Source organism: Vitis riparia, chromosome 18 (genome assembly GCF_004353265.1).
Source record: "Vitis riparia cultivar Riparia Gloire de Montpellier isolate 1030 chromosome 18, EGFV_Vit.rip_1.0, whole genome shotgun sequence".
Classification (NCBI taxonomy): domain Eukaryota; kingdom Viridiplantae; phylum Streptophyta; class Magnoliopsida; order Vitales; family Vitaceae; genus Vitis; species Vitis riparia.
The window spans coordinates 9609069-9634676 of NC_048448.1; the positions used below are offsets into that span (position 1 = coordinate 9609069).

General features: G+C 36.5%; 2 protein-coding genes across 2 annotated transcripts; both read right to left on the reverse strand.

Moving 5' to 3' along the window:
- Positions 1-1929: 1929 nt before the first annotated feature.
- Positions 1930-4328, reverse strand: LOC117906259 (patatin-like protein 2). Its single transcript, XM_034819238.1, has 7 exons — positions 4101-4328; positions 3589-3770; positions 3272-3458; positions 2929-3090; positions 2523-2825; positions 2251-2426; positions 1930-2164 (listed from the first exon to the last, which is right to left on the reverse strand). The coding sequence occupies exons 1-7, from the start codon at positions 4233-4235 to the stop codon at positions 2089-2091; spliced, it is 1221 nt and encodes a 406-aa protein (XP_034675129.1). The 5' UTR covers positions 4236-4328; the 3' UTR covers positions 1930-2088.
- Positions 4329-11410: 7082 nt separating this feature from the next.
- On the reverse strand, positions 11411-13932 carry LOC117906258 (patatin-like protein 2). The gene is made up of 7 exons (XM_034819237.1): positions 13637-13932; positions 13121-13302; positions 12799-12985; positions 12462-12623; positions 12058-12360; positions 11786-11961; positions 11411-11681 (listed from the first exon to the last, which is right to left on the reverse strand). Exons 1-7 carry the CDS (start codon positions 13769-13771, stop codon positions 11606-11608), a joined length of 1221 nt encoding a protein of 406 aa, XP_034675128.1. The 5' UTR covers positions 13772-13932; the 3' UTR covers positions 11411-11605.
- Between the last annotated feature and the right edge of the window lie 11676 nt (positions 13933-25608).

Sequence of the window (25608 nt, forward strand, 5' to 3'; positions counted from 1 at the left end):
TAGAGCATGCGGCACCAAGGCCCCATGGGCAGCACCTTGGCCCCATAAGTGGCCTATAACAAAGGAAAGGTGACACAGGGGTGCAATGCTTTGTGCAAGGAGGAGACTTGGTGAGCCATGGGCCCAATGTCATAGCCCATTGCAACACCAAGATAAACTTGGACAAGCCATAGCAATGCAATAGCAACAAATCCAACTCAAGCATGATGTGTGTGATGCTTGGCACAAGGGAGCAATGCCTTGTGCGAGGAGATGAGGAGTCATGACCACAATGTCATGACTCATTGTTGTATCAAGAAGAGGATTTGGGCAAGGTATGGAGCCGCAATAGCAACAAGACAGATGCATGAGCAGATTGCCTTGGTATAGATGTAAGGGGAACACACAAACATGGCTGGTTGGCACCTCAAGGAGCACCAAGGGCCTATAGATGCACACAGCAGGCTGATAGGGGCATGTTGCGAGGTGTACATACCAAGAGAGGATTTGACACGCACACGAGCTACATAGAGATTGAGCAACAAGTTGTCTAGAGACACTACAACAAGCTAGTGAGGCATGTTGCAAAGTGCTCATGCCAAGAGAGGGCTTGGCATGCACATGGGCTGCATAGAGAACATGCAGCAGGTTGCCTAGAGATGCTACAACTAGTTGGTAACGCATGTTGAAAGGAATGTCAACCAAGAGAGGGCTTGGCACACACGAGTTGCATACAGATGCATGCAGCAGGCTGCCTAGAGATGTAATAACAAGTGGACGAATCAAGCACATGAGTAGATTGACTATAGGCACAAGAGTGGGCAAAGTTGAGGCAAAACACAAGAGAGACATATTTCCATTAGAGCAAGCCCAAGAAATGTGTTGCACCACAAACCAAGGACTTGAATGATTGGTATGTGGATTAGGGCAAGTAGTAGCAACATGAGGAATTTCGAATGGATGAGGAATGGGATGAAGATATTTGAAATCTCAAAGTTGGATTCAAAGTGTGACTGAGTTTGAATATGAGTTTTTATTCTTATTATAATTGTAGTTTGAGTAGGACTGTGATTTTTTATCCTCAGTCTATAGTAGTGGTTGGTGTCCGAGCGTATGAATAAGAGTTTGGGTAGAACTAGGATTGTTGGTTCCTAATCAAAATAGGAGTGGTTGGTGCCACATCTATAAAAAGAGGGTTGAAATGCCTTTCAGGAAATCATGAGAAGGATCATGAATGAGAGAGCATGAACTCACCAAAGAGATTATGAATTCTTGCTGAGTTATATTTTCTATTGTTATTTAAATGAAAAATAAAATTCAAGGTGGGGGGATTGAACCCTATAACCTCGTGTGTCTTTGTGGGTTTTCCGGATTGCAAACTCATGTCGATTTTTACTAAGTTGGCTGGACGTGAAAAACTTGTGACGAAAGTTTGTGCCCATGACAGCGGCCTATATTGAGATTGAAATTCAATCCCAATCCAAACTAGATAGTATTTTCAGCCTTACTTTCCTCCAGTAATATTGCTTGTACAGTTCTGCATTTTTTTTTTTTTTTTTTTTTTTGTGGATAATAGTAATTGAGAAACGCTATATATGTAGATGCACTCACTGATAATCAGGGAGAGTAGGAGAATCTCAATCAACTACAACAATTTATTTTGACAATCTGGTTAAATCCATACTAACATGCATAAGTATTTTATGCATTTTTTTGACAATCTGGTCTCAGAATCGTCCTTCCAATAAATATGATAATTTTTTTCCAGATATATACAACGGTCAAAGAAGCAATTATCCTGATCCCATTCCTTTCTTTATTCTTTTCCCCTATATGTTGCATATGGTTGTCTATGTCATAACTTGATTAATATGATGAAAATCTTAAAATATCAAATAAACATTATTTTCTTACAGAAACAATTAATAAATGACAAATTTAAGGTATACATCTTAGTACAACTTTTTGGAGAAAAAATAGAAGAATCAATCAAATTACAATATTTTGAAGTATAATTATTACTATATAAGCAACCCATGCTTTGGCCATATTGGACACATAGAGACAAGGCCTACTGATATATACCAGAACAATATATAAAGAATCGCACTACTTCGAGTTTTTCGTGGGATTTGGTGATCTTGTCTCTCGGAGTCTCTTCTCATCAGAGAGTAGCTTTGCAAACCTGCAAGGAGCACATAATCAACTGTGCTGTTATAACACAATTATGAAAATGTCTAATATCTTGTTCAATTTAATTTCTTTCTATACCTTTCGAGAGCCTCTTCATTAGTGCCACCATTTTCAACTGGCTCAGAGAGACCTGTCTCCAAGTTCACCCTTGAAACTGGTTTCTTCAGCAGCCTTTCTCCGATTTTCACAAGGTTGTCCAAGTTTTCCTCGGTTGTGACATCAACTGAAGCATCTTTTCCACGTAGTGTGTCATCCTAATTTGAAATAGTTCAAGCAAAAATATTCAGTGCACAGGAAGCTTTAAGCCAAAAGCCAAATGGAAATTAACATGAGCATGTATAGGAGCATACTTGGATTCGGAGGTAGTTATCTTCAGAATGAAGGGCTTGGAAAACCATGGAAATATGGAAATCAACCATATCTGCACTTGCTTGCATAAACACATCCACCAAAGGAGTGGAACCACCATGAAGTAGCCAACCCAAAACGCCCCATTTGGCTGCCATTTTGGCATTGTATTTCTGTTCCGACTTTGGAGAGCCAGTGCCTATTGAGATCACTAGAAAGCGGCCAAAGTCCATGGGCTTAATTGGGAAGAAATCTGAGTTTCTGTCGAAAACCTGTTTTGTTACTTGGCTTATGGCAACTAAAGCCTGGACCATGGTGCCAAAAGAAGAAAAAAGACACAAGTCAGGTTAATATTTCAATAATGACTCTTTTGTTATATATGATTACTTTGAGGGATAATCAAAGTACCGGATTATTTGCGGCAACACCACCATCAATAAGATCGAATTCCTGTGTTTTTCCTTCTTTATCTTGGTTTTTAAAGTAATAGGCAGGAAAGTATGTTGGTGCTGCAGAGCTGCCAATGCATATGTCAGCCAGTGGAGCATCCAAACTTGGGGATCTTTTCACCTGCATATATGAGGTTAAGCTTTTGTTACATGCATATTTAATTAATTACTTCTAAATACCATAGCCGTTAATATTGATCTAGACACACAACCCTTGCCCATCAATTGGGCTGCCAACCCACCCAAACCCAATTCAACGGGGGGCCGAAAAGGTAAAGCCAAAGAGAGAGAGCAAGAGCAACCTCATAGGTGGAGAAAATGGTTGGCTGCAAACTCTTGATATCAAAAGTTGGAATAACCACACTGGTCAAGGTCTCATGCAACCAGGTCCCTCCTAGTTTCTCCTTTATGAGGCTTTTGAGGTACTTCCCATCGTACTTGGGCCCAACTATTGATCTCAGTATGCTCATGATCCAGCCAAAAATACCCCTGCCATTAAAATAAAATGCTTTTGTTAGTTACCCTTTGAAAATTCAACAAGATGTAATCCTAGGTTTTCACATACTCTATGAATCAATCTTCTTAAGAAGAAGCAAGGGCAGAAAGTATCAAATGTTACCTTATCTGTGGAAAGATTTTAGGGCCATGTTCCAGATAAAAAGGCTTGATCTCTTTGGCTGCAAATAGAGGACGCTTCTGATCATCCGGAGCAGTTAGCATAGCAGCCACAAGACCACCTGTGCTTGTTCCAGCAATCACGTCGAAGTAGTCTGCAATCCTTGCATCATCACCATCCAGCTCCTGATTCAACATTGCAATCCATTATATTGAGTTGAGCAGTAACATATACAAATCGAGATTGTTGGGAGGTCGCATTCTTCATAATTTTCTATATGAGGATTGCATATGCTATTCGCAATACAACAAATTTAAAAATATAGAGGTAAGGTGGGTAAGTAGGTGAGTGGGATTGAATAATTAGTATTTGGATTGTAAATATTCATTGTTGTTTAAAGTTGTGTAGGGGTAATTTGTCATATTTTTTTAAAGAAAAGTCACTATAAGAGCCCTACTTTGATAGAGATGAAATATGTACAAATGATCATCCACATAGTCTTAAATAACTTATACCTGAAGTTGTGATTCCAGGCAAGCAAGGATAGTTGCAGGGATAATGCCCCTGATACCACCTCCATCAATACTAAGAATGGTTACCAGGTTACCATAAGTTGCTGGCTGGGCTTGAGGTAAGAGTGATTTCTCCATCTTAATGAATGCAGGATTGTGTGCCCTGAGTAACTGGCAACAAGAAATTAGAAAGCCTTGAATAAGAAAAAGATGTGAAGAAAAAGAACCAAGAAGGATGGCCTTGAATAAGAAAAGGATGAGAAAAGAAATTAAACTCAAGTTGTCTTCGCTCTTGTGTTGGATTGCATTGTTCATAATCTATTTATAGGCAAATATGGAGAATGCAGTTACTGATAAGGATTTGAACATCAAGAAAATTTGGGGAACATGAGATGGCCATAGGAGTGCATGGTCATCTTTGACATTGTCCATGGTCCAAGTTATATTTCTGAGACTGCAAACTTTAATTCCTACATTTTTTGAAGATACAGAATTTCCTTGCGTGAGAACTCACGATTGACTAGTAGGTAATGTAATATGTTCATCAGGTCTGCTTCAAACACAAAGCCCCATTCCTAGATATCCTTTTAGTATGTGGTCAACGTACTCCAATAATAGGATATTGTTTATCAGTCACCTTAATTGGAGAATGTTTCCTCACACCCAAAATGGGGCGTGGTTTTAGCATCAAGGAATTATCATCTTCATTTGCTTGTTTGAATTGTGATGTATGAGACCGATGACTTGTCCCAATTGTTAGGAGTTATCTGAAAAAATAAAAAAGGTCTAAGCTTGCTGCTTCTTCTAGGGTCATGGAAAAGCTTGCATACCATATAAAACGCTTTCTTCCTTATCCATGTATCTATCATGGAAGAGCATCATGATAATTTTTTTCCTGTAAATTTACTGATTATTGCTTTGCATTAAAGGATGAAGCTCTTTTTGTACAAAGGCTTATTTCAAAAGTGTGTAACATGATTGTGAGATCAATTGATCTACTGTTAGATAATTTGCAGAAGATCAATTGATCTACTGTTAGATAATTTGTAGGCAACTAGTAATCTTTTTCTAATTAACCATTTTATTAATAGTTAAGCATTATCCTAAGCTCTCATATAAGGACAGTGATGCTGGTCAAAAAATAAGCATGGATGCAGGGATGCTCAACTGTGAGTAATTAATAGTTAAGCATTATCCTAATCTCTCATATATGAACAAATCTCTTTGTTCATAACCAGCGGGTCGCATTTGAGAACATGATGTGACATGCAAAATAAAGGGATCCTCTTATCCATATACCATAACTTATGAGAAGAAAATCCCGTTCTATTTCACCATTTTTCCTCAGGGAATTAATTATGGAATTGTCCCAAAGTATTAGAGAAAGTACCAAGGAAAGGACGTGGCAGGCAGTCGGTGAATTAAGTTAATCATTAGATGGTGAGGAAAGACTCATTATTTTAAATTATCTTTGGTGTCATATGCCATGATATGCTAGTTAATCCAACCGTATCAGACATTGCTACTTATAATTGACGAACAAAAGTTAACTCTTGCTTGAAATCAAATTAATTCCTACTATTCCTTTAATTTTTATATGTACACAGAATGGCCTTTGTCATATCATAACTGTTCAGCAAATGTGCTGCGTGCGCCTTGGATGTGGAGATCGATATGGCTGCTTCCAACACTGGTATAATACCACGTTCTGTATATATACATATTATAAATTTCATAGTCTGTGCACTCTTCATGCGTGGCATTTCGAGTATTTTAAACATAGAGAACCTTTTACATGGTTAACAACTAAAGAAAGGTAAACTAATGAACATGCATATATATATATATATATATATATATATATATTGATCAATGATTATTTTGATCTTCTATGATAGTGAAATCACATTGATCTCTTATATATATGATTAGTATGACTAGCAGTATTGGACGTCAAGCCGTTACATGACAACACGGCACCATGCTCATCATTGGTTATATATGTTGTTCATTTGTTCATTATATTTTAACATGAAACATATGGTACGGAGCACCAGGACAAATCAAAATTTTAATCATTGCATACACGGCATCATGTTGATTATATACATATATATACCCAAACGCGCCAGAGAGGTTATAATATGAGAGAGAGAAAGAGATACATGATGATATGTTATGGTTGATCACACTTTGACATTTTTACCTATTGAATAAGGTGTAACATCTAAAAAAAATTAAAATGAAATTGAAATTAGAAAAGAGTGTATATGTGATATCTCGCATTATATGGGATGGGGATGAAGGTTTCTGACATTATAAAAGTATAAGTTCCTTTTAATCTTATAAACGCGTTTTAAAGTTATAAAGGTTTCATTAAACTTAGAGCAAACAATATATATATATATATAATTATTAGAAAGTGTCTCAAATTCCTAATTAATAAAGATTCTTTTTCTACAAAGAATATTGTATAAAATATTTCTTAAGTTGATATACTATTGCAATATTTTTCCTATAAAATAAGGAAACTTATTGGAAATATATTTATAAATATTCATGAGGAGAAAATGTTATGAAATGGAGATGGACTCTTAAAGATTGTACGAGGTTTATAAAGATGTGAGGAAGAATGAGAGACATTCAATGAAGTGAAAGGCTCGTGGGCTTTGGAGATGCATGCACTAGGGTCAGACACATGGACGGTCCTATTGATTTTTCTATTAGGATTTCGATGTTGTTACATGCATCATGCATCATACAATTTCTTATTTTTAAGTATACAAATATTGTAACATCCAAGCATCTGTTACCCAATAAGTTATTAAGTTATGCACTAATTCCTTGTGATCAACTATCAACAAAACCTAAATCTTTGGTTAGGTGACATTTCTATACATTTAAGAAGACAGAAGAAGAGAGGAGGCATAGTTCTTCTCTTCTTTGAAGAGGTCTCATTCCCTCATATATATTGAATCTTCCAGACTGCAACAAGGGTTTAGGAAAATGGGTATATTGAAGTTACCAAAGGCAAGGAGAAGTTATAAGGTGTCAGGCATTTTCCCCTGCTAGGTGGGTCGCTTACTTGTATGTGTCATCTAGTTAAACAATATATTATCTTCACTTCTTTTTTGTAACAACAATATGCTCTCTACAAAGGAGATTATGCTATAAAATATTTAACAAGCAAATCAAATTAAATCTAATCATAACTCTTGAGACGTCAGGTAATGAAGGAAGCCTAGTTGCAATGTTGGTTAATTAATATAACTACATGAACAAGGGAAGGACGAAATTCTGACAAAAGAGTCATTCATTTAAGTGAAGTATAAGATCATGTCGTCCCCTAATGCTAAAAAGAGGAAAAGAGAAAGCAACTAATGATTGAGTTGAAGAATATAGAGTCTGACTATTAAGTTAGGTTGACAATTCTGAATAAAAATTTCTAGGTGTCTGATAACTCTACTTTCTAAATCCTTTCTCAAACTACTTGCCTAATGAAGATCAACATGTAGAAACTACTTAGAGACCAAGGTATGTACTTGAGGTTTGTAGATGGATGAAATTGAATCAACGAAGTTTTTCAAATTGAATTTTTCTTAAACTATTTTTTAAAAGGAGTTGAGAAGCAAGGCAACAATTTTTTAACTAGGTGTTTATGTGTTATGTTTAAGAATCAATCCATATTTGGGTAAGATCAATCCAAATTTGGTTGGATCTTTTCCTAACCGTTGCATTGAGGATTTCCTTTCTTTTTAAATCCAAAGGTTTTCAATTTAGGGTAGGGAACACCATAAACTCTAGTAGTCATCTCTCACTCTTATTGAGTTTTCTCTCTTTTTATACCAAATTAGGAGTGTTTAGCTATCAATAAAATCTCCTTTCTCCCTTGATTTCCAAATCGTTTTTCATAGGATTTTCTTAAATATTAGTTGGTCTTCTATTTCATTCATCTCTTTCAAGAAGAGGTTGAGATCAAACTTGGTATAGGCTTCAAATATGTTCTCAAAGATGAAAGTATGTAATTGAGCGAAAAGGTGTTGGTCAAATAGTCCGTGAAGGATTGGTAAATTTAAGTTAGGGAAATCTTTATACATATTGATTGTTTTTTATAGTGAAAGTTTTTTATTGTTGATAGTAGATACATGATTTTTTATCTCTTAGGATATTTTTCACATAAAAAACTAGTGTTAATGTCTCTATCTCTCTTATTTTCTAATTATTGGTTTCATTCGTTACTAGAGCATATATATTGGATAGATGAAAATTCCAAAAAATTGGAGCAACAAGATTTCACCCCACATATCATATTGTGACCCTCCAACACACAATATTTCACCCAAAAATTAGTGATATGTTGATTTCATGCAACATATCTAAGAAATATCATAAATTTAAGTGAAATATTGGAGTATCATCAATAAATCAATGTAATAGTGACAAATTTTTTTAAAAAAATTATAGCAATGAGAGTTTGCCCTACGTGTCATATCGATACCTTCCAACAAGCGATATTTCACTGAAAATTGATGATATTTTGTGATGTTTTCAACACTAGTTATGCTAGCTTTTGGAGTGGGTCCATTTAGTTCAAGATGGTCAGACAACCTCATAGTCTTGGATCTTTCTCATTAATTGCCCAAGGTTTGTCCAATCAATGGATTCTAATCAAGCACTATTTTTTAGGCTTGGTATTGGGGTTCTAGTTATTGCCAAGGCCGATCGCGGATTCGAATTGTTCAGGAGACCTATCACATTTTATTCGGCCATTCTAGGCCATGGATCTTGGGCCACGTTTTTCGAGCTCCAAGCTCATTCAAAAGGGTCAGACCTAGTCAATACCCATCTCAAGAGCAAAGATACCAAGGATGGTTGGGCAACATCCTCTGAGAGGGAAGCTCCATCCCACTTAAGTTGGACTTTAATTGGAAGAAACTCAAATTTCAAAAGTTCAAAGTGGCTGCCATGTGGCAGCAAGGGGCATAACACTGTCAAAGCAGTCGTGTAATGATAAGTACGATGCTAAGTGCCAATGTCGAGAGCCACATGCTTCCTCATTTGAGCCCTTTATAGATACATACTATTCCTCTTCATTTTCACTTTCTATCTTCTACTAAGTCTTTATCATTTCTTCTGTCTACCATCACTCTATGCTATCGGTGCCTTCAACGAACGTTTCTAAATACTTTTCTGGTGACATATATTTAGGTCTCTTCCTTTCTCCCTTTTTCCCATTTGTTTTGTTTTGATTTCCTTCAGTCTGGTGAACTACTACATGGTGGCATTCCCATGACAGTGGCCACTATGAGGGGTGGCTACCATTGGCACTGCCTTGGGCTACTGCCTTTCAAGCCATCATTGATGTTGTTGTCAACATTGTTAGTGATGTTAGTGATGGTGGCTCCTGGGGCCACTCCCTTCACTTTCTGTATTTTACTTTATTTTACTTTGCTTTCCTAGATAGGGGTAATCAGCTATGGTACAGGGCCTATGTGCATCGTGAAGAGTTTTGCCTCTTGTTGCTCCTAGTCTAAATGCTTATGCATGACTAGATCACAAGCGGCTATTAGGCTTTGCCTTCAACTCACCCACTCTTCTTCAATTTAGATAGTGTCAAAGCTACCTAACATGTTCTATAAGATGAAAAGTGAAGAGTAACAACTTATTAACTAATGGTGGTGTCATTCCTATGTTCGGGCTAAGTCATCTCGATGCTCCATTTTTTCTACACAATCTAGCAAAGCCAAGCAGGTTGCATAGTTCCAAACAAAATATGCCATTTCGGAGACCATACTGGCATCCAATTCTTGACCTACCGTGATGAAATGGAGTTTGAAACCCGATTGGGATATAGTGGAAACCACCATTGTATTGGACAACCAATTTGAAGATTGTACTTCCCTTATGAATCCCACTTTGAACAACTTAACTTCTTACTTAACAATCTCCCTTTTTCAAACAACTGAATTTCTTATCTTTTGTTAAGCTATGATGGACTTGTTCTCTACATTGAGATGATGAATGCCATAGCCTTAGCCTCTTTAACATCCCAAGGAACACACACAGATAACTTTTCAAAAGAGTGGTCAATTCCTCCCTTTCGTGTGACATTAGGCTTTTCCTAAGGCACACTTTCCTTCTAAATGGATACTCTGCTAAGCTTACCTTTTACATGTCTTCTGCGGTGAAGAAAAAATCTCCTTTCCTTCTCACCACATACTCTAATTGTCATAACTCCTAAGTGTCAATATCTATCTTTTTAAAGGCTCCTTGTAAAGCTCTGCAATAACTTGATCACCTAATATATCCATAACCCCCTAAAGAGTAGCAAATAACATCTTCTGATGATAAAGGAATAGCCTTCATTTGGTGTATCCATGTTCTCCCAGGAATTGCATGATAAGACAAGCTAACATTGACAATTAAGAATATCACCATATTAGTGACTGAGCCTACACTAACAAACAAGATGATGTATAGTCAAATTCCAACAATTAGGGTCATGTTGATAACACATTAAAGCACAGCAATTCACCAAGCACTTGAAAAAGCCACTATCATTATATTTTTCTTAAAGACTCTAACTTGACAGTTCAGTTAACAACACTTGGTTGGCCGTAATCACATTATAACTAATGTGAGATTTAGTATTAAGAGAATTTCATTGGAGGTCACAATATATGGTTGCAAAAGATCGTATATAGTGCGTGCTTCACCTGATGAACCTCCGTAAATATCTTTATATACTTATGATTTAATTAAATAATACAAAGATAATGAATAATTTTGAAAGTGCTAATAGCTCGGACAATAATATACTCTTGCTTGTCTTATGAGAACTTCTGATGAATTATTGAATCATTGAACAAATTGGCATTTATTATTGGAAGGAATGTAACAAAGAACCTTGCTTTCTTCCACTTTCCATGGCTTCCAAAGCTGATCCATTAGCCAGCAAAGGATGCCTATGTTGAGTTTGTGTGCCTAGCAACCAGCCTGTATTTAGACCAAAATTCAATCTCAATCCAACCTAGATTGTATTTTCAGCCTTACTTTTCTTCACTAATATTGCTTGTACAATATATGCAAGTACTCCTGCTTTTATGCATGGTTTAGGTCTCAAAACCATCCCTTCAATAAATATGATAATTATTTCCAATTATATACAATCATAAAAGAAGGAATTATCCCAATCCCATTCCTTTGTTTTTTTTTTTTTTCCACTATATGATGCATATGGTCGTCATATTAAATAAAGTTTGATGCCATAACTTGATTAACAAATTAAATGAAAATTTAAAAATATCAAATTAATAAACATTATTTTCTTACAGAAACAATTAATAAATGACAAATTTGAGGTATACATGAATCTTAGAACAATCTTTTGGGAGAAAATATAAAAGAATCATTCAAATTACAATATTTTGAAGTACTATTATCACTGTATCAGCAACACATGCTTTGGTCAACGCAAACTTTGATACCAGAACAACAAAAAGTCAACACTACTTCAAGTTTTTCTTGGGATTTGGTGATCGTGCATCTCGGAGTCTCTTCTCATCAGAGAGTAGCGTTGCAAACCTGCAAGGAGGACATAGTCAACTGTACTGTTATAACAGATTTTTTATAATTAACACAATTATAAAAATGTCTAATACCTTGATCAATTTACTTTCATTCCATACCTTTTAAGAGCCTCTTCATTAGTGCCACCATTTTCAACTGGCTCAGAGAGACCTGTCTCCAAGTTCACCCTTGAAACTGGTTTCTTCAGTAGCCTTTCTCCGATTTTCACAAGGTTGTCCAAGTTTTCCTCGGTTGTGACATCAACTGAAGCATCTTTTCCACGTAGTGTGTCATCCTAATTTGAAATAGTTCAAGCAAAAATATTTAGTGCACAAGAAGCTTTAAGCCAAAAGCCAAATGGAAATTAACATGAGCATGTATAGGAGCATACTTGGATTCGGAGGTAGTTATCTTCAGAGTGAAGGGCTTGGAAAACCATGGAAATATGGAAATCAACCATATCTGCACTTGCTTGCATAAACACATCCACCAAAGGAGTGGAACCACCATGAAGTAGCCAACCCAAAACGCCCCATTTGGCTGCCATTTTGGCATTGTATTTCTGTTCCGACTTTGGAGAGCCAGTGCCTATTGAGATCACTAGAAAGCGGCCAAAGTCCATGGGCTTAATTGGGAAGAAATCTGGGTTTCTGTCGAAAACCTGTTTTGTTACTTGGGTTATGGCAACTAAAGCCTGGACCATGGTGCCAAAAGAAGAAAAAAGACACAAGTCAGGTTAATATTTCAATAATGACTCTTTGTTATATTATTACTTTTAAGTGATAATCATAATACCGGATTATTTGCGGCAACACCACCATCAATAAGATCGAATTCCTGTGTTTTTCCTTCTTTATCTTGGTTTTTAAAGAAATAGGCAGGAAAGTATGTTGGTGCTGCAGAGCTACCAATGCATATGTCAGCCAGTGGAGCATCCAAACATGGGGATCTTTTCACCTGCATATATGAGGTTAAGATTTTGTCACATGCATATTTAATTACTAATAAATGCCATAGCCGTCAAAATTAATCTAGACACAACCCTTGCCCATCAATTGGGCTGCCAACCCACCCAAACCCAATTCAACGGAGGGCCGAAAAGGTAAAGCCAAAGAGAGAGAGCAAGAGCAACCTCATAGGTGGAGAAAATGGTTGGCTGCAAACTCTTGATATCAAAGGTTGGAATAACCACGCTGGTCAAGGTCTCATGCAACCGGGTCCCTCCTAGTTTCTCCTTTATGAGGCGTTTGAGGTATTTCCCATCGTACTTGGGCCCAACTATTGATCTCAGTATGCTCATGATCCAGCCAAAAATACCCCTGCCATTAAAGTAAAATGCTCGCTTCCGTTAGTTACCCTTTGAAATTCCAACTATATGTAATCCTAGGTTTTCACATAATCTTATGAATCAATCTTCAAAAGAGAAGCAAGGGCAGTCAAGTGTCAAATGTTACCTTGTCTGTGGAAAGATTTTAGGGCCATGCTCCAGATAAAAGGGCTTGATGTCTTTGGCTGCAAATAGAGGACGCTTCTGATCATCCGGAGCAGTTAGCATAGCAGTCACAATACCACCTGTGCTTGTTCCAGCAATCACGTCGAAGTAGTCTGCAATCCTTGCATCATCACCATCCAGCTCCTGATTCAATATTGTATTGTTTGTGGTTAATGTGACCTAAATCCATTATCTTATCTTGTATTTAACGCTTTTCCAATACAGGAAACTTGCATTCTTTTATAATTTTCTATGAGGATTGCTTGTGCTATGCGCAATACAACAAATTTAAAAATATAGAGGTAAGGAGGGTAATCAGGTGAGTGGGATTTAATTATTAGTATTTGGATTGTAAATTGTTCATTGTTGTTTAAAGTTGTGTAGGGATCATTTTTAAAGAAAAGCACTCTAAGAACCCTACTTCGATAGAGATTAATTATATACAAATGATCATCACATAATCTTAAATAATTTCTACCTGAAGTCGTGTTTCCAGGCGAGCAAGGATAGTTGCCGGGATGATGCCCCTGATACCACCTCCATCAATACTAAGAATGGTGACTAGGTTACCATAAGTTGGGGGCTGGATTTGAGGTAAGAGTGATTTCTCCATCTGAGAAGTAATGAATGTAGGATTGTGTGCACTGAGTGATTAACATACAACAAGAAACTAAGAAAGCCTCGTATAAGAAAAATATGAGAACAAGAAAATAGCTCGAGGCACCAAGAAAGATGGCCTTGAATAAGATAAGGATGAGAAGAAAGAAAGTGAACTCAAAGTTGTCTTCGCTCTTATGTTGGGTTGCATTATTCATAATCTATTTATAGGCAAATCCCGCAGCAAAGCGTGTACTAGAGAATGCAATTACTGATGAGGATTTGAAAATCAAGAAAATTCGAGGAACATGCGATGGCCATAGGAGTACTGCATGCTCATCTTTGACATTGTCCACGGTCCAAAGTAATATTTCTGAGACTGCAAACTTTCATACATTTTTTGAAGATACAGAGTTTCCTTGCGTGAGAACTAATGATTGACGAGTAGGTAATGTAATATGCTCATCAAGTCTCAGCTTCAAACACAAAGCCCCATTCCCAGACCTTCTTTTAGTATGTGGTCAACGTACTCCAACAATAGGATATTGTTTATCAGTCACCTTAATTAATGTTTCCGCACGCCCAGAATGGGGCGTGGTTTTAGCATCAAGGAATTATCATCTTCATTTGCTTGTTTGAATTGTGATGTATGACCGATGAGTTGTCCCAATCGTTAGGATTTATCTGAAAACAAAGTCTAAGCTTGCTGCTTCTTCTGGGGTCATGGAAGAGCTTGCATACCATATAAAGGGATTTCTTCCTTATCCATATATCTATCATGGAGAAGCGTCATTATAATTATTTTCCTGTAAATTTACTGATTATTACTTTGCATTAAAGGATGAAGCGCTTTTTGTACAAAAGTTTGTTTCAAAAAGGTGTAACATGGTTGTGAGATCACTGGGTCTATAGTTCATAATTTGCAGGCAATTAGTAAACTTTTCTTAATTAACCATTTGATTAATAGTTAGGCATTATCCTAATCTCTCATGTAAGGACAATGATGCTGCTCAAAAAATAAACAAGGATAAAGAGACTCTCAACTGCAAGTAATAATTACATGCGAATTATGGGAGGCGGCTGGCCTGATTTAACACAAGAAAATCATGATTACTTGATGTTTCACCGCTAATTGAGTTGAATTAGTCTAATATTCAAACCTCTTTGTTCATAATAATCTTATCAGCCCTCACACAACATAAAAATTATAATAAAGATTCAACTAATTGTAGCCAATCCATAACCAGCGGGTCGCATTTGAGAACATGATGTGACATGCAAAACAAAGGGATCCTCTCGTCCATATACCAACATATACTATAACTCATGAGAAGAAATTCTGGTTCTATTTCACCATTTTTCTTCAGGGAATTAATTATGAAATTGTCCCAAAGTATTAAAGTATCAAAAAAACGAAGTCGGATGTAGGCAGTGAATTAATTACATGGTGAGGAAAAACTAACGAGAGATTAATTTAATAAACAAAGTTTACTTTTCTTAGATAGTTTTGCTATCATATGCTATGATACATGATAGTTTATCCAACCGTTTTAATCGAAGAACAGAAGTTAATAACTCTTGCTTGAAATCAAATTGAACTTTTGCTTGAAGTATAGCTAGTTGTCAGATCACGTGCGGCACTTAGACAACTCACCCCACTTGGAAGTTGCTAAGTTAGCCTTCCCCTTGATGCTTAGTTTGCTAAGTTAAGATGCATAGGATTTGGAAGCTAAGAAAACCGTATGCAACACTTAAAGAATAGGAAGCTTTTATTATTGAAAGGAAGTTTTACAAATGTTTGGAAGCTCACTTGCTTGGTTGGTTAGGTTCTTGGGTGGTACTTTTGGCCAAATAAGGCTTTAACCTATTTATAGGCACCTTACGAAGTCTCTAGAACCTTGAAGGGTTCCTTACAAATCAAGAATAATTTAAAAGCTCTTATACTAGTCTATGTATATGAATTCGGAAAATTCTAGAACACCCTACACTTTTCCAATGGTGTCCTAGCCAAGTGTAGAGATGTGTAGACATCTCTAACATTTTCTAAAAGCTTCCACACTCTTCCACCTTGTAGCTAAGTGTAGATATCTCTAAAAGTCTCTAAAAGCTTCCTACCTCCTATATAAGCCCATGGAGAGGATCATTTGAAGCTTCTTGTGACATAGTGCTTGTTTTGATATTCCACACCATGGCCGGCCTCCAACATTAGTCTAACACCACGTTTTTCATCTGTTTTGTATCTATACATATTATAAATTTCCTAGTCTGCACGCTCTTCATTCGTGGCATTTCGAGTATTTTAAGCACAGAGAACCTTGTTACAATGAACGTGCATACCTACACTTATCCGCACGTCCACAATGATTATTTTGATCTCCTATGACAGTGAATCACATTGATCTCTTACACATTACAGCACGGCACCATGTTCATCACAAATGTTGTTCATTTGCTCATTATATATAAATATGAAACAGATGGTACGGAGAACCAGGACATATACAATGATTATTATATAAAAATGCTCCTTTTTTAGGATTGGGAGAGGTGCATGCTATTGTTTCGCTGAAAACGACGTTGTCTTACATGGCAAACAAAGGTGGCAGCAAGTTTAGAATAATGCAATACTTAACTTTGTAATGTTATTCATTTTCACTGTAATTTTAAAGACTTGGGCAGTGTCGGCTCCAAAAAGGTTGCATCAGTGCCTCATCTATCCTTACATCTAAACGTTTTGTTTTCTCGTGGTTGTAGTTTTTGATATAAAGTTAATTCAGATAAACCAGTTTTTAATCTTGAATTTAAAGAAGGATAATCCAAAATATGATTATGAAAATGAAAAGAACAAATAATGGGTACCATGCCAGGATGATGATGGACTGTTGCGTTAGAGCTGATTGCGAGCTGCATGGATTTGGCTGGAAAGCTTTGAAGATGCATGCACTAGGCTCAAAAATCCAAGTGGACTGAGCAGATAGTCCATTCAGGCTAACCACAACCGTATCGGACGGTCCTATTGTAACATCCAGGTATCTGTTACCTAATAAAATAGAAAAAATAATCAAGTATTATCTATTATCTAACAAAATGATAAAAATAAGAATATAACAAATTATATTATTGGCATTTTTCTTTTTGATTTACTGTTATTATTTTGCTAAATTATTTGTCTGCAGCAGAAACCCTGGCCGTCATGATACTAATGTCTCACCTCCAATATGGACGATGGAGGAAAGCATTGGCAGAGGGTCAGATCAAAAAAAAAAAAATTACCTTTGATGAGCAAAAATCACTTTCTGTATGGTGTGGATACGAGAGTGGGTATTCCTATTTTACCTCACAAAGAATATCCTAACTTCAAAATTTACAATAGCTAGAAAAATCACTCATTTGTTAGTCTCACTTTTAAGGCAGGGGTGAGTGATAGAAAGAAAGAAGATAACTATAGATGCAAGAAGCTAACTCGAGATTCAAGCATCCTAACTGATATTAGTTAAGCACTTTAAGAAGCTAGGAAAGCTGTCGGGAGTTAGATAATTTGTTAAACATTGTTACAATTAGTTAAATAGCTCGATATAAAAGCAATGATGGAGAAAAATTGATGTGTGTTGAGAAAAGAAATTATTCAAGAAGTTTAAATTCTCTAGTTCTATTCCAAAGTCTTTCAATGAGACTCTCTTTCCATCCACTAATTTGTTGATTTGTGCGTGTTTCAAACTTCAATTATGTCAAATCCACCCCAATGTCACTAAGTTATTCACTAATTTCTTGTAATCAACCATCAACAAAACCTAAATATTCTGTTAGGTGACATTTTGTTTGTCTACGCATTTAAGAAAACAGGAGAAGAGAGGACACATAGTTCCTCACTTCTTTGAAGAGATCTCACTCCCTTGTATATATTGAATCTTCTCGACTGCAACAAGGGTTTAGGAAAATGGGTGTATTGAAGTTACCAAAGGCAAAAAGAAGTTATAGGGTGTCCCAAGGCATTTTGACCTGCTAGGTCGTTTACTTGTAAGTGTCATCAAGTTAAACAACATGTTATCTTCACTTCTTTTTTGTAACAACGATATGCTCTCTACAGAGGAGTGTGAAGTATTATGCTATAAAATATTTAACAAGCAAATCAAAATCTAGTCACAACTCTTAATTAAGAGGTCAGGTAATGAAGGAAGTCTAGTTGCAATATTGGTTAATTAATATAACTATATGGAAAAGGGAAGAAGGAAATTCTGAAAAAGGAGTCATTCATTTAAGTGAAGTATAACATCATGTCATCCCCTAATGCTAAAAAAAGAAAGCAACTAATGATTGAGTTGGAGAATACAAAGTGCAAGTGTTTAGTTAGGTAGGCAACATTTCACCCAAAAATTGGTGATATGTTGATGTCGCGCAACATATCTAAGAAATATCATAACTTTCAATGAAATATTGGAGTATCATCAATAAATCAACGGAACAATGACAAATCTCAAAAAATCAAAGCAATGAGATTTGCCCCACATATCATATCGATCCCTTCCAACAAGCAATATTTCATTGAAAATCGATGATATTTTGAGATGTTTTCAACCCTAGTCATGCTAGCTTTTGGAGTGAGTCCATTTAGTTCAACATGGTCAAACAACCTCATAGTCTTGGATCTTTCTCATTAATTGCCCAACGTTTGTCCAATCAATGGGTTCTAATCAAAGCTCTATTTTTTAGGCTTGGTATTGGGGTTCTAGTTATTGCCAAGGCCGATCTCGGACTCGAATTGTTTAGAGGCCAATCACATTTTGTTCGGCCATACTAGGCCATGGATCTTGGGCCATGTTTTTCGAGCTCCAAGTTCATTCAACAAGGTCAGATCTAGTCAATACCCCATCTCACGAGTGAAGATACCAAGGATGGTTAGGCAACATCCTCTGAGAGGAAGCTCCATCCCACTTGAGTTGGACTTTAATTGGACGAAACTCAAATTTCAAAAGTTCCAAGTGGCTACCACGTGGCAGCAAAGGGCATAACACTGTCAAAGCAATCGTGCAATGATAAATACAATGCTAAGTGCCAATGTCGGGAGCCACATGCTTCCTCATTTGAGCCCTAATATAAATACATACTCTTCCTCTTTATTTTCACTATCTTCTACTTTCAAAGTCTTTATCTTCTTCTATCTACCATCACTCTATGCTATCGGTGCCCCCAACGAACGTTCTAAATACTTTTCTGGTGACTTATATTTAGGTGTCTTCTTTTCTCCTTCCTTTTTCTTTCTCCCATTTGTTTTGTTTTGATTTCCTTCAGTATGGTGAACTACTACATGGTGGCATTCCCATGACAGTGCCCACCATCAGTGGTGGCTACCATTGGCACTGCCTTGGGCTACTGCCTTTCAAGCCATCATTGATGATGTTGTCAACATTGTTAGCGATTGTAGTGATGGTGGCTCCTAGGGCGACTCCCTTCACTTTCTGTATTTTACTTTATTTTACTTTGCTTTTCCTAGATAGGGGTAATCAGCTATGGTTCAAGCCCTATGTGCACAGTGAAGAGTTTGCATCTTGTTGTTCCCAGTCTAAACGCTTATGCATGATTAGATCATACGCGGTTATTAGGTTTTGTTAAACACCTGAATTTCTTATCTTTTGTTAGGCTATGATGTGTAGAATATTTACATAATCACATAAATTAATCATACATGATTAAAGGATACTAACAATAGAAAATCACTTTAAAGAACATACTTGTTTGAGCCATCACAAAAAAACAAGTGATTGATTGTTGCAACCAAGTCTTCCTCTCTATGATCTTGATAACAACTATGTTGGCTCTATGGGAAAACATAAAGACCATTTATCTAGATTAAAGAGGGGACTTAGCATAACTCAATATTGGGTTCTCATTGGGCCCTCCCATAATGGGCTTCAATGAGACCCATAGCCTACACTTGCCACTCAACTGAGCTTCTATTCAAAAGATGCAACACTCAATCCAAATATGAACACTAGTTAATTGGGCTCATTATATAATAGATTATCCATTAACCCTTTTTTTTTTTTTTTTTTTGCAAATACAAATTATTCAATTAATGTTAGCCCATATAAAAATTTTTCAACATTCTCTCACTTGGGCTACATTAATTGTTTTTTGAGGATTCATTAAATTCATTTTGAAAATAAGACTCTCGGGTTAAGTACATAAAAGTTTATTTTGTGTGGCCACACTTTTTTTTTTTAAAGAAATAATAGTCTATAAGTAGCATCTTGATAAACGTATCCAGTCCAACATGGTCTTACTATTGGACTATGATGGTCTATATGTTAATCTCAACAAACATAATGCCCCTTATAGTCACTAATATTTATAACCATATCGACATGGATTGTAAACCCAATAATGTAGTAAGAAATCAATGCTAACATGTGATCATCATCTATATGCATTGTTTCTTATCAGTCCTCATTACAATTTACCAACAAAATGAAATTGTAATTTCAATTTCTCAACAAAATGAAATTGCTGTAATTTCTAAACAATGTGAAATTGCTTGACTTTAACAAGTCATATGTCACCAAAGTGCACCACAAGATCTCAAAATAGTGGTATTTAGGACATCCAATAGTATACAACTGTAATTCTTAAGGTTCAATATCTTAAGATACCATGTTGTATGTAATTCAATTACGACATGCTATAATATAATACTTAATAATGATGATCATAATAAAAAGATTTTAATTTTGCAAGTCGCATAACAATAATGATCAATGTTTACACAAAACAATAATTGAAATAAGGGAAATCACAAAAGCTCCCACTAAACCGAAGAAGCAAAAGACTTAATGACACCCATATTCACAACATGTTCCTTGAACATTATGGGCTTTAAACCTTTGGTTAGAGGATTAGCTAGCATGGACTCAGTTCTTATGTGCTTAATCACAATTTCTTCTTTCTTCACTAAGTCCTTGACTGTAAGGTACTTGATTTCCATATGCTTAGAACTCGTACTAATCTTATTGTTCTTAGAGTAGAACACAGCTGCATTATTGTCACAATAAATCACAATGGGTCGACAGATGGAATCAACAACTTGCAACTCTGAAATCAGATTTCTTAGCCAAACAGCTTGAGATGATGCACCATAACAAGCTACAAACTCAGCATACATGGTCGAGGATGCGATTAGGCTCTATTTGACACTTTTCCATGAAATGGCTCCACCAGCTAACATAAAAATGTATCCTGAAGTAGATTTGCAATCGTTAGAACAACCCCTAAAATCAAAATCTGAGTATCCAACTACCTCGAGATTATCCACCCTCCTATATACAAGCATAAAATCATTCATTCTTTGTAGATATCTCATGACTTTCTTTGCAGCAACCCAATGATCATGTCCAAGGTTCGATAAATATCTACTAAGAACATTAACAATGAAGGCGATATCAAGTCTTATACATGCTTGTGCATACATCAGGCTACCAACGGCACTAGCATAAGGAATAGCCTTCATGGCATCCTTTTCCAAATCATTCTTTGGACAATGTTCATTACTAAGTTTATCTCCCTTCACAACAAGTACATCACCATCTTTGCACATCTGCATATTGAATCTTTTAAGCACACGATTGATATAGACTCTCTAAGATAGCCCAAGGAGGTTTCGAGATCTATCACAATAAATCTCAATACCCAACACAAACAAAGATGCTTCTCCGAGATCTTCCATGTTAAAATTAGCAGACAAAATACGCTTAGTATCATTTAAGAGATTCACATCGCTACTAGCAAGTAGAATGTCATTGATATAGAGAACCATGAAAATGTACTTGCTCGCATTGACTTTCATGTAAATACACTGATCAAATTTATTCTCTATAAAACCAAAAGACGTCACAATTTTGTCAAAATTCAAGTACCACTAACGAAAAGCTTGCTTGAGACCATAAATTGACCTTTTCAATCTGCATACCATGTTATCTTTCCCATTTGCCTCAAATCCTTCAGGTTGTGACATGTAGACCTCCTCACTCAAATCACCATTGAGAAAAGTTGTCTTGACATCCATATGATGAAGCTCTAATTCAAAATGAGCTACCAACACCATAATTAACCTAAAGGAATCTTTGGTAGAGACTGGTGAGAAAGTCTCTGTGAAATCAATGTCCTCTCATTATGTATACCCTTTAGCAACCAACTGAGCCTTGTATCTTCAACATTTCCTTTGTTTTCTCTTTTGGTCTTGAATACCCATTTGCATCCAATGGGTTTATATCCTTTGGGAAGATCAACAAATTCCCAAACATCATTGTCTGACATAGACTGCATCTCATTTCTCATGGCAATCAGTCATTCATTTACCATCACTATTGAGAGCTTCACGATAAGTAGTAGGGTCCACTTCTTCTCCAATGTCATACTCTTCTCTCCGAGGTTAACATAATAATCATTAGAAAAGGCAAGCCTTCTAGTTTTTTGCGATCTCCTTATTTCCACAGGAGGAATCTCATCTACAATAGGGGTTATTTCGACAGTGGGGAAATTAACAATAGCAACTCCTTGCTGAATCCCATAATCAAAAGCTCCAACATCAAGGTTGATGTCTAAGACTGAAAAGGGTAAAGAAATAACATCCATGGGTTCTACTCTTTCATTGGATTGAGAGGGTATACTATCAGCAACATGATTTGTGCCCACTTGGTGTATCAGCTGATTCATGTCCAGCTGGTGCTCCTTGATTGAGGTAGTAATCAACAAAATTTATAACCTATTACACCATGAACTAGGGTAGCAAAGACAAAGCTACTATAGCATAGTGGCTCTAAGATCGTTCACTGGGATGGGTTTTCACTTCACAATTGATATTTATTCAAAGCTAAATTGGTGTCTTTTCATTTCAAGTTTAGCTTTAAAAGAAAACATAAAGATGTTTAAAACGAAAAAGGTTTGGCTTTAAACTAACCAAAAATAGTAATTGATTTTACTTACAAAGAAAAGTGTTTCTTGGAGTTTAGATCACTAGGCTCAGGTTCCTCATACAAAAAGAGAGTTCCAGTCACTTGTTTCTTTTCCTCGCATTAGAGAATTAACATATAGTTAATTCTCTAACCGGTGTGGTACAGATGCTTCCCTTTAATGGGTTCAAACACTAAATCCCTCTCACTGATGCAACTTGCAATGGTTCGTGTCTCTCACCTAGCATTTGCCATTCAAGGTAATCTTTAACCTTGGATTTTCCTTCTCAAGCTCGCAAGAGATAACTAATGGATGTCTCCTTAAAGTCCAAAAGCTTACCAAGTGTTGGCTATTCTAGAAAATCCTACCTTCAAACCACCTCCCAAAGGCTCGCAAGAGATAAACAAGTGCATCTCAATGGATGGAGATCACTTGCCTTACCAAGTGTTGGCCCAGGTGAGTTAAAGGCGTTTTAAGTTAACTAAAAAGATAAAAACCATTAACGGGTCACACTTTCTCTTCATTAAAAACTAAAACACCAAAACTTCCACTTTATGCATGAGGAAAATTACCCAGCTTTCTTCACTCTAAGAGACGAAGTGCCTAGCCTCTCATCATCTGAGGAAAAATCCTTAAAGTTTGATTGGCTAGAAAGTAAAATAACAAGAAAACAAAAATATATATGAAAAGCAGAGCAAGTGCTTTGTATTTTACTTCCTTCCCAAAACTGTACAAAGGATGCCTCTAAGAACAAGCTCCCGAGAGGTTCTACATCTATTACATATATGATCGATCTATGATCAATAACTTGTGTAAAAGAAATTACAAACTATATATAAGGGGTTATTCACCCTTTGTTCTTACTTAAAGACTAAGGAATCCTATGATAGGTGGATTACAAGGAGAGTTTGGGGATTTAGACATCAAATATCTAAAGCAAAATATCTCAAAATATCAGTCGAAAATATCTCAAGATGTCGGTCATAAATATCTCAAGATGTCGGTCGAAAATATCAGGAAGCTTCAGGATAACATCACAGCACTGTATACTGAGAGAAAAACTCTCCGGGTAAGTGTTATCAGAAGATCCGGATATGTATATCCGGAGAAGTTGAAACGTCCTCCTCTCCCATCCGGCTGTGAGATATCCGAATGTAAAATGTCGGCGCATGGAATTCCGGATATGAAATGTCGGCGCACAGAATTCCGGATATGAAATATCCGGAGAAGGTGGAAAGTCGGACAGATAGAATTCTTCCTCGGGTGGAGTGAGCTATGTTGCGCAAGGGGGACCGTTTGCGTGTGCAAAATGTAGGGACCCCTCTCCCGGATGACACGGATCGCGCAAGGCTATCCGGATTAACTCCATCTGGATTCCCCAAGAGGACATGTGGCGCGCTCTCCTATCCGGACTCCCTCAAGGAGAAGCACACGGCACTCGTGAACATCACACCCGGACGATAGCATATCCTATCCGGATTATTGACTTCCGCCGCCATCCTGTCTGGATGCCCTGTCCGGACATCTTTTACTCCTTGCGTTCCTAATCTGCTTATGGCAAAAGACTTCAAAGCTTTGGTTCTACATGTTTCTGAGCTTTCCATTGCTTTGCCAAGGATTCCAAAGAACCCTCCTCAATCTCTGATTGCTTTGGTGATCAAAAAGCTATCAAAACACCAAAACTTAACACAATTTGATTAGAATTGATTGCAAGGGTCATTAATATGTTAATTGGGTTAAAAAGTGATAACTACTACTCAAAAGTATTTAAAAGAGTTAATTATAAGCTATCAAATAGCACTTTTTGAGTAGTAATCACAACATCCAACTCTAAAAACTTTGCCACTTGAGACTCAACAACTCTAGTGCCACGAGTCGAACAATAAAACTTGTATCCTTTTGAGTGACTAAGATACCCAATAAAGTAGCACCTAGTACTTCTCGAATCTGTCTTCTTTAAAGAAGGATCATAGATTTTCACCTCAGTTGGACATCCCCATACTTTAAAATGATTCAAACTGGGTTTTCTATCTGTCCATAATTCAAACGGTGTTTTAGGCACAAACTTACTAGGAACACGATTCAGAATGTAGGTTGTTGTTTTAATGGCTTCACCCCATAAGTATTCTAGCAAATTTGATCTACTCATCATGCTCCTCTTCATTTCCATAAGAGTGCGGTTGCGCCTTTCTGCCACGCCATTCTGTTCAGGACTACCAAGCATAGTATAATGAGCAACAATACCATTATCTTGTAAGTACCTTGCAAAAAGCCCCTTTTATTGTCCAGCATCACCATGCTTCCCATTATACTCACCACCTCAATCAAATCTTACAATCTTGATGACTTTCCCCAGTTGTTTCTCAACTTCAATTTGGAAGACTTTGAACATTTCAAGAGCATCTGCTTTTTCTTTGATCAAATATACATAGCCATATCGGGAGAAATCATCAATGAATGTAATGAAGTACTTTTTGCCACACAAGGTAGTGAAGTAAGGCCCACTAATGTTTGTATGAACAATCTCCAACAAATTTTGACTACGAGTTGCACCCTTTTTCTTAGTCTTTGTCAATTTTCCTTTCACACAATCAACACAAATTTCTAAGTCATCAAAATCAAGGTGAGGAAGAATCCCATAACTAATTAAGCGTTACACTCGTTCTTTAGAAATGTGCCCCAAACGCTTATGTCATAACAATGAAGATCTTTCCTTAGTCAAAGGTCTTTTAGCAACACTGTTTTCAACATTGTAAGAATAAGCAGATAACAACGACAATCTATAAAGCCCGTCAGACAAAACACAATTGCCAATCACTTTAGAGTCATAAATCACCTCAACTCTTTTATTTGCAAAAATGAAACTATATCCAGTTTTGTCAAGTATTGAAAGGGAAATTATATTCCTTC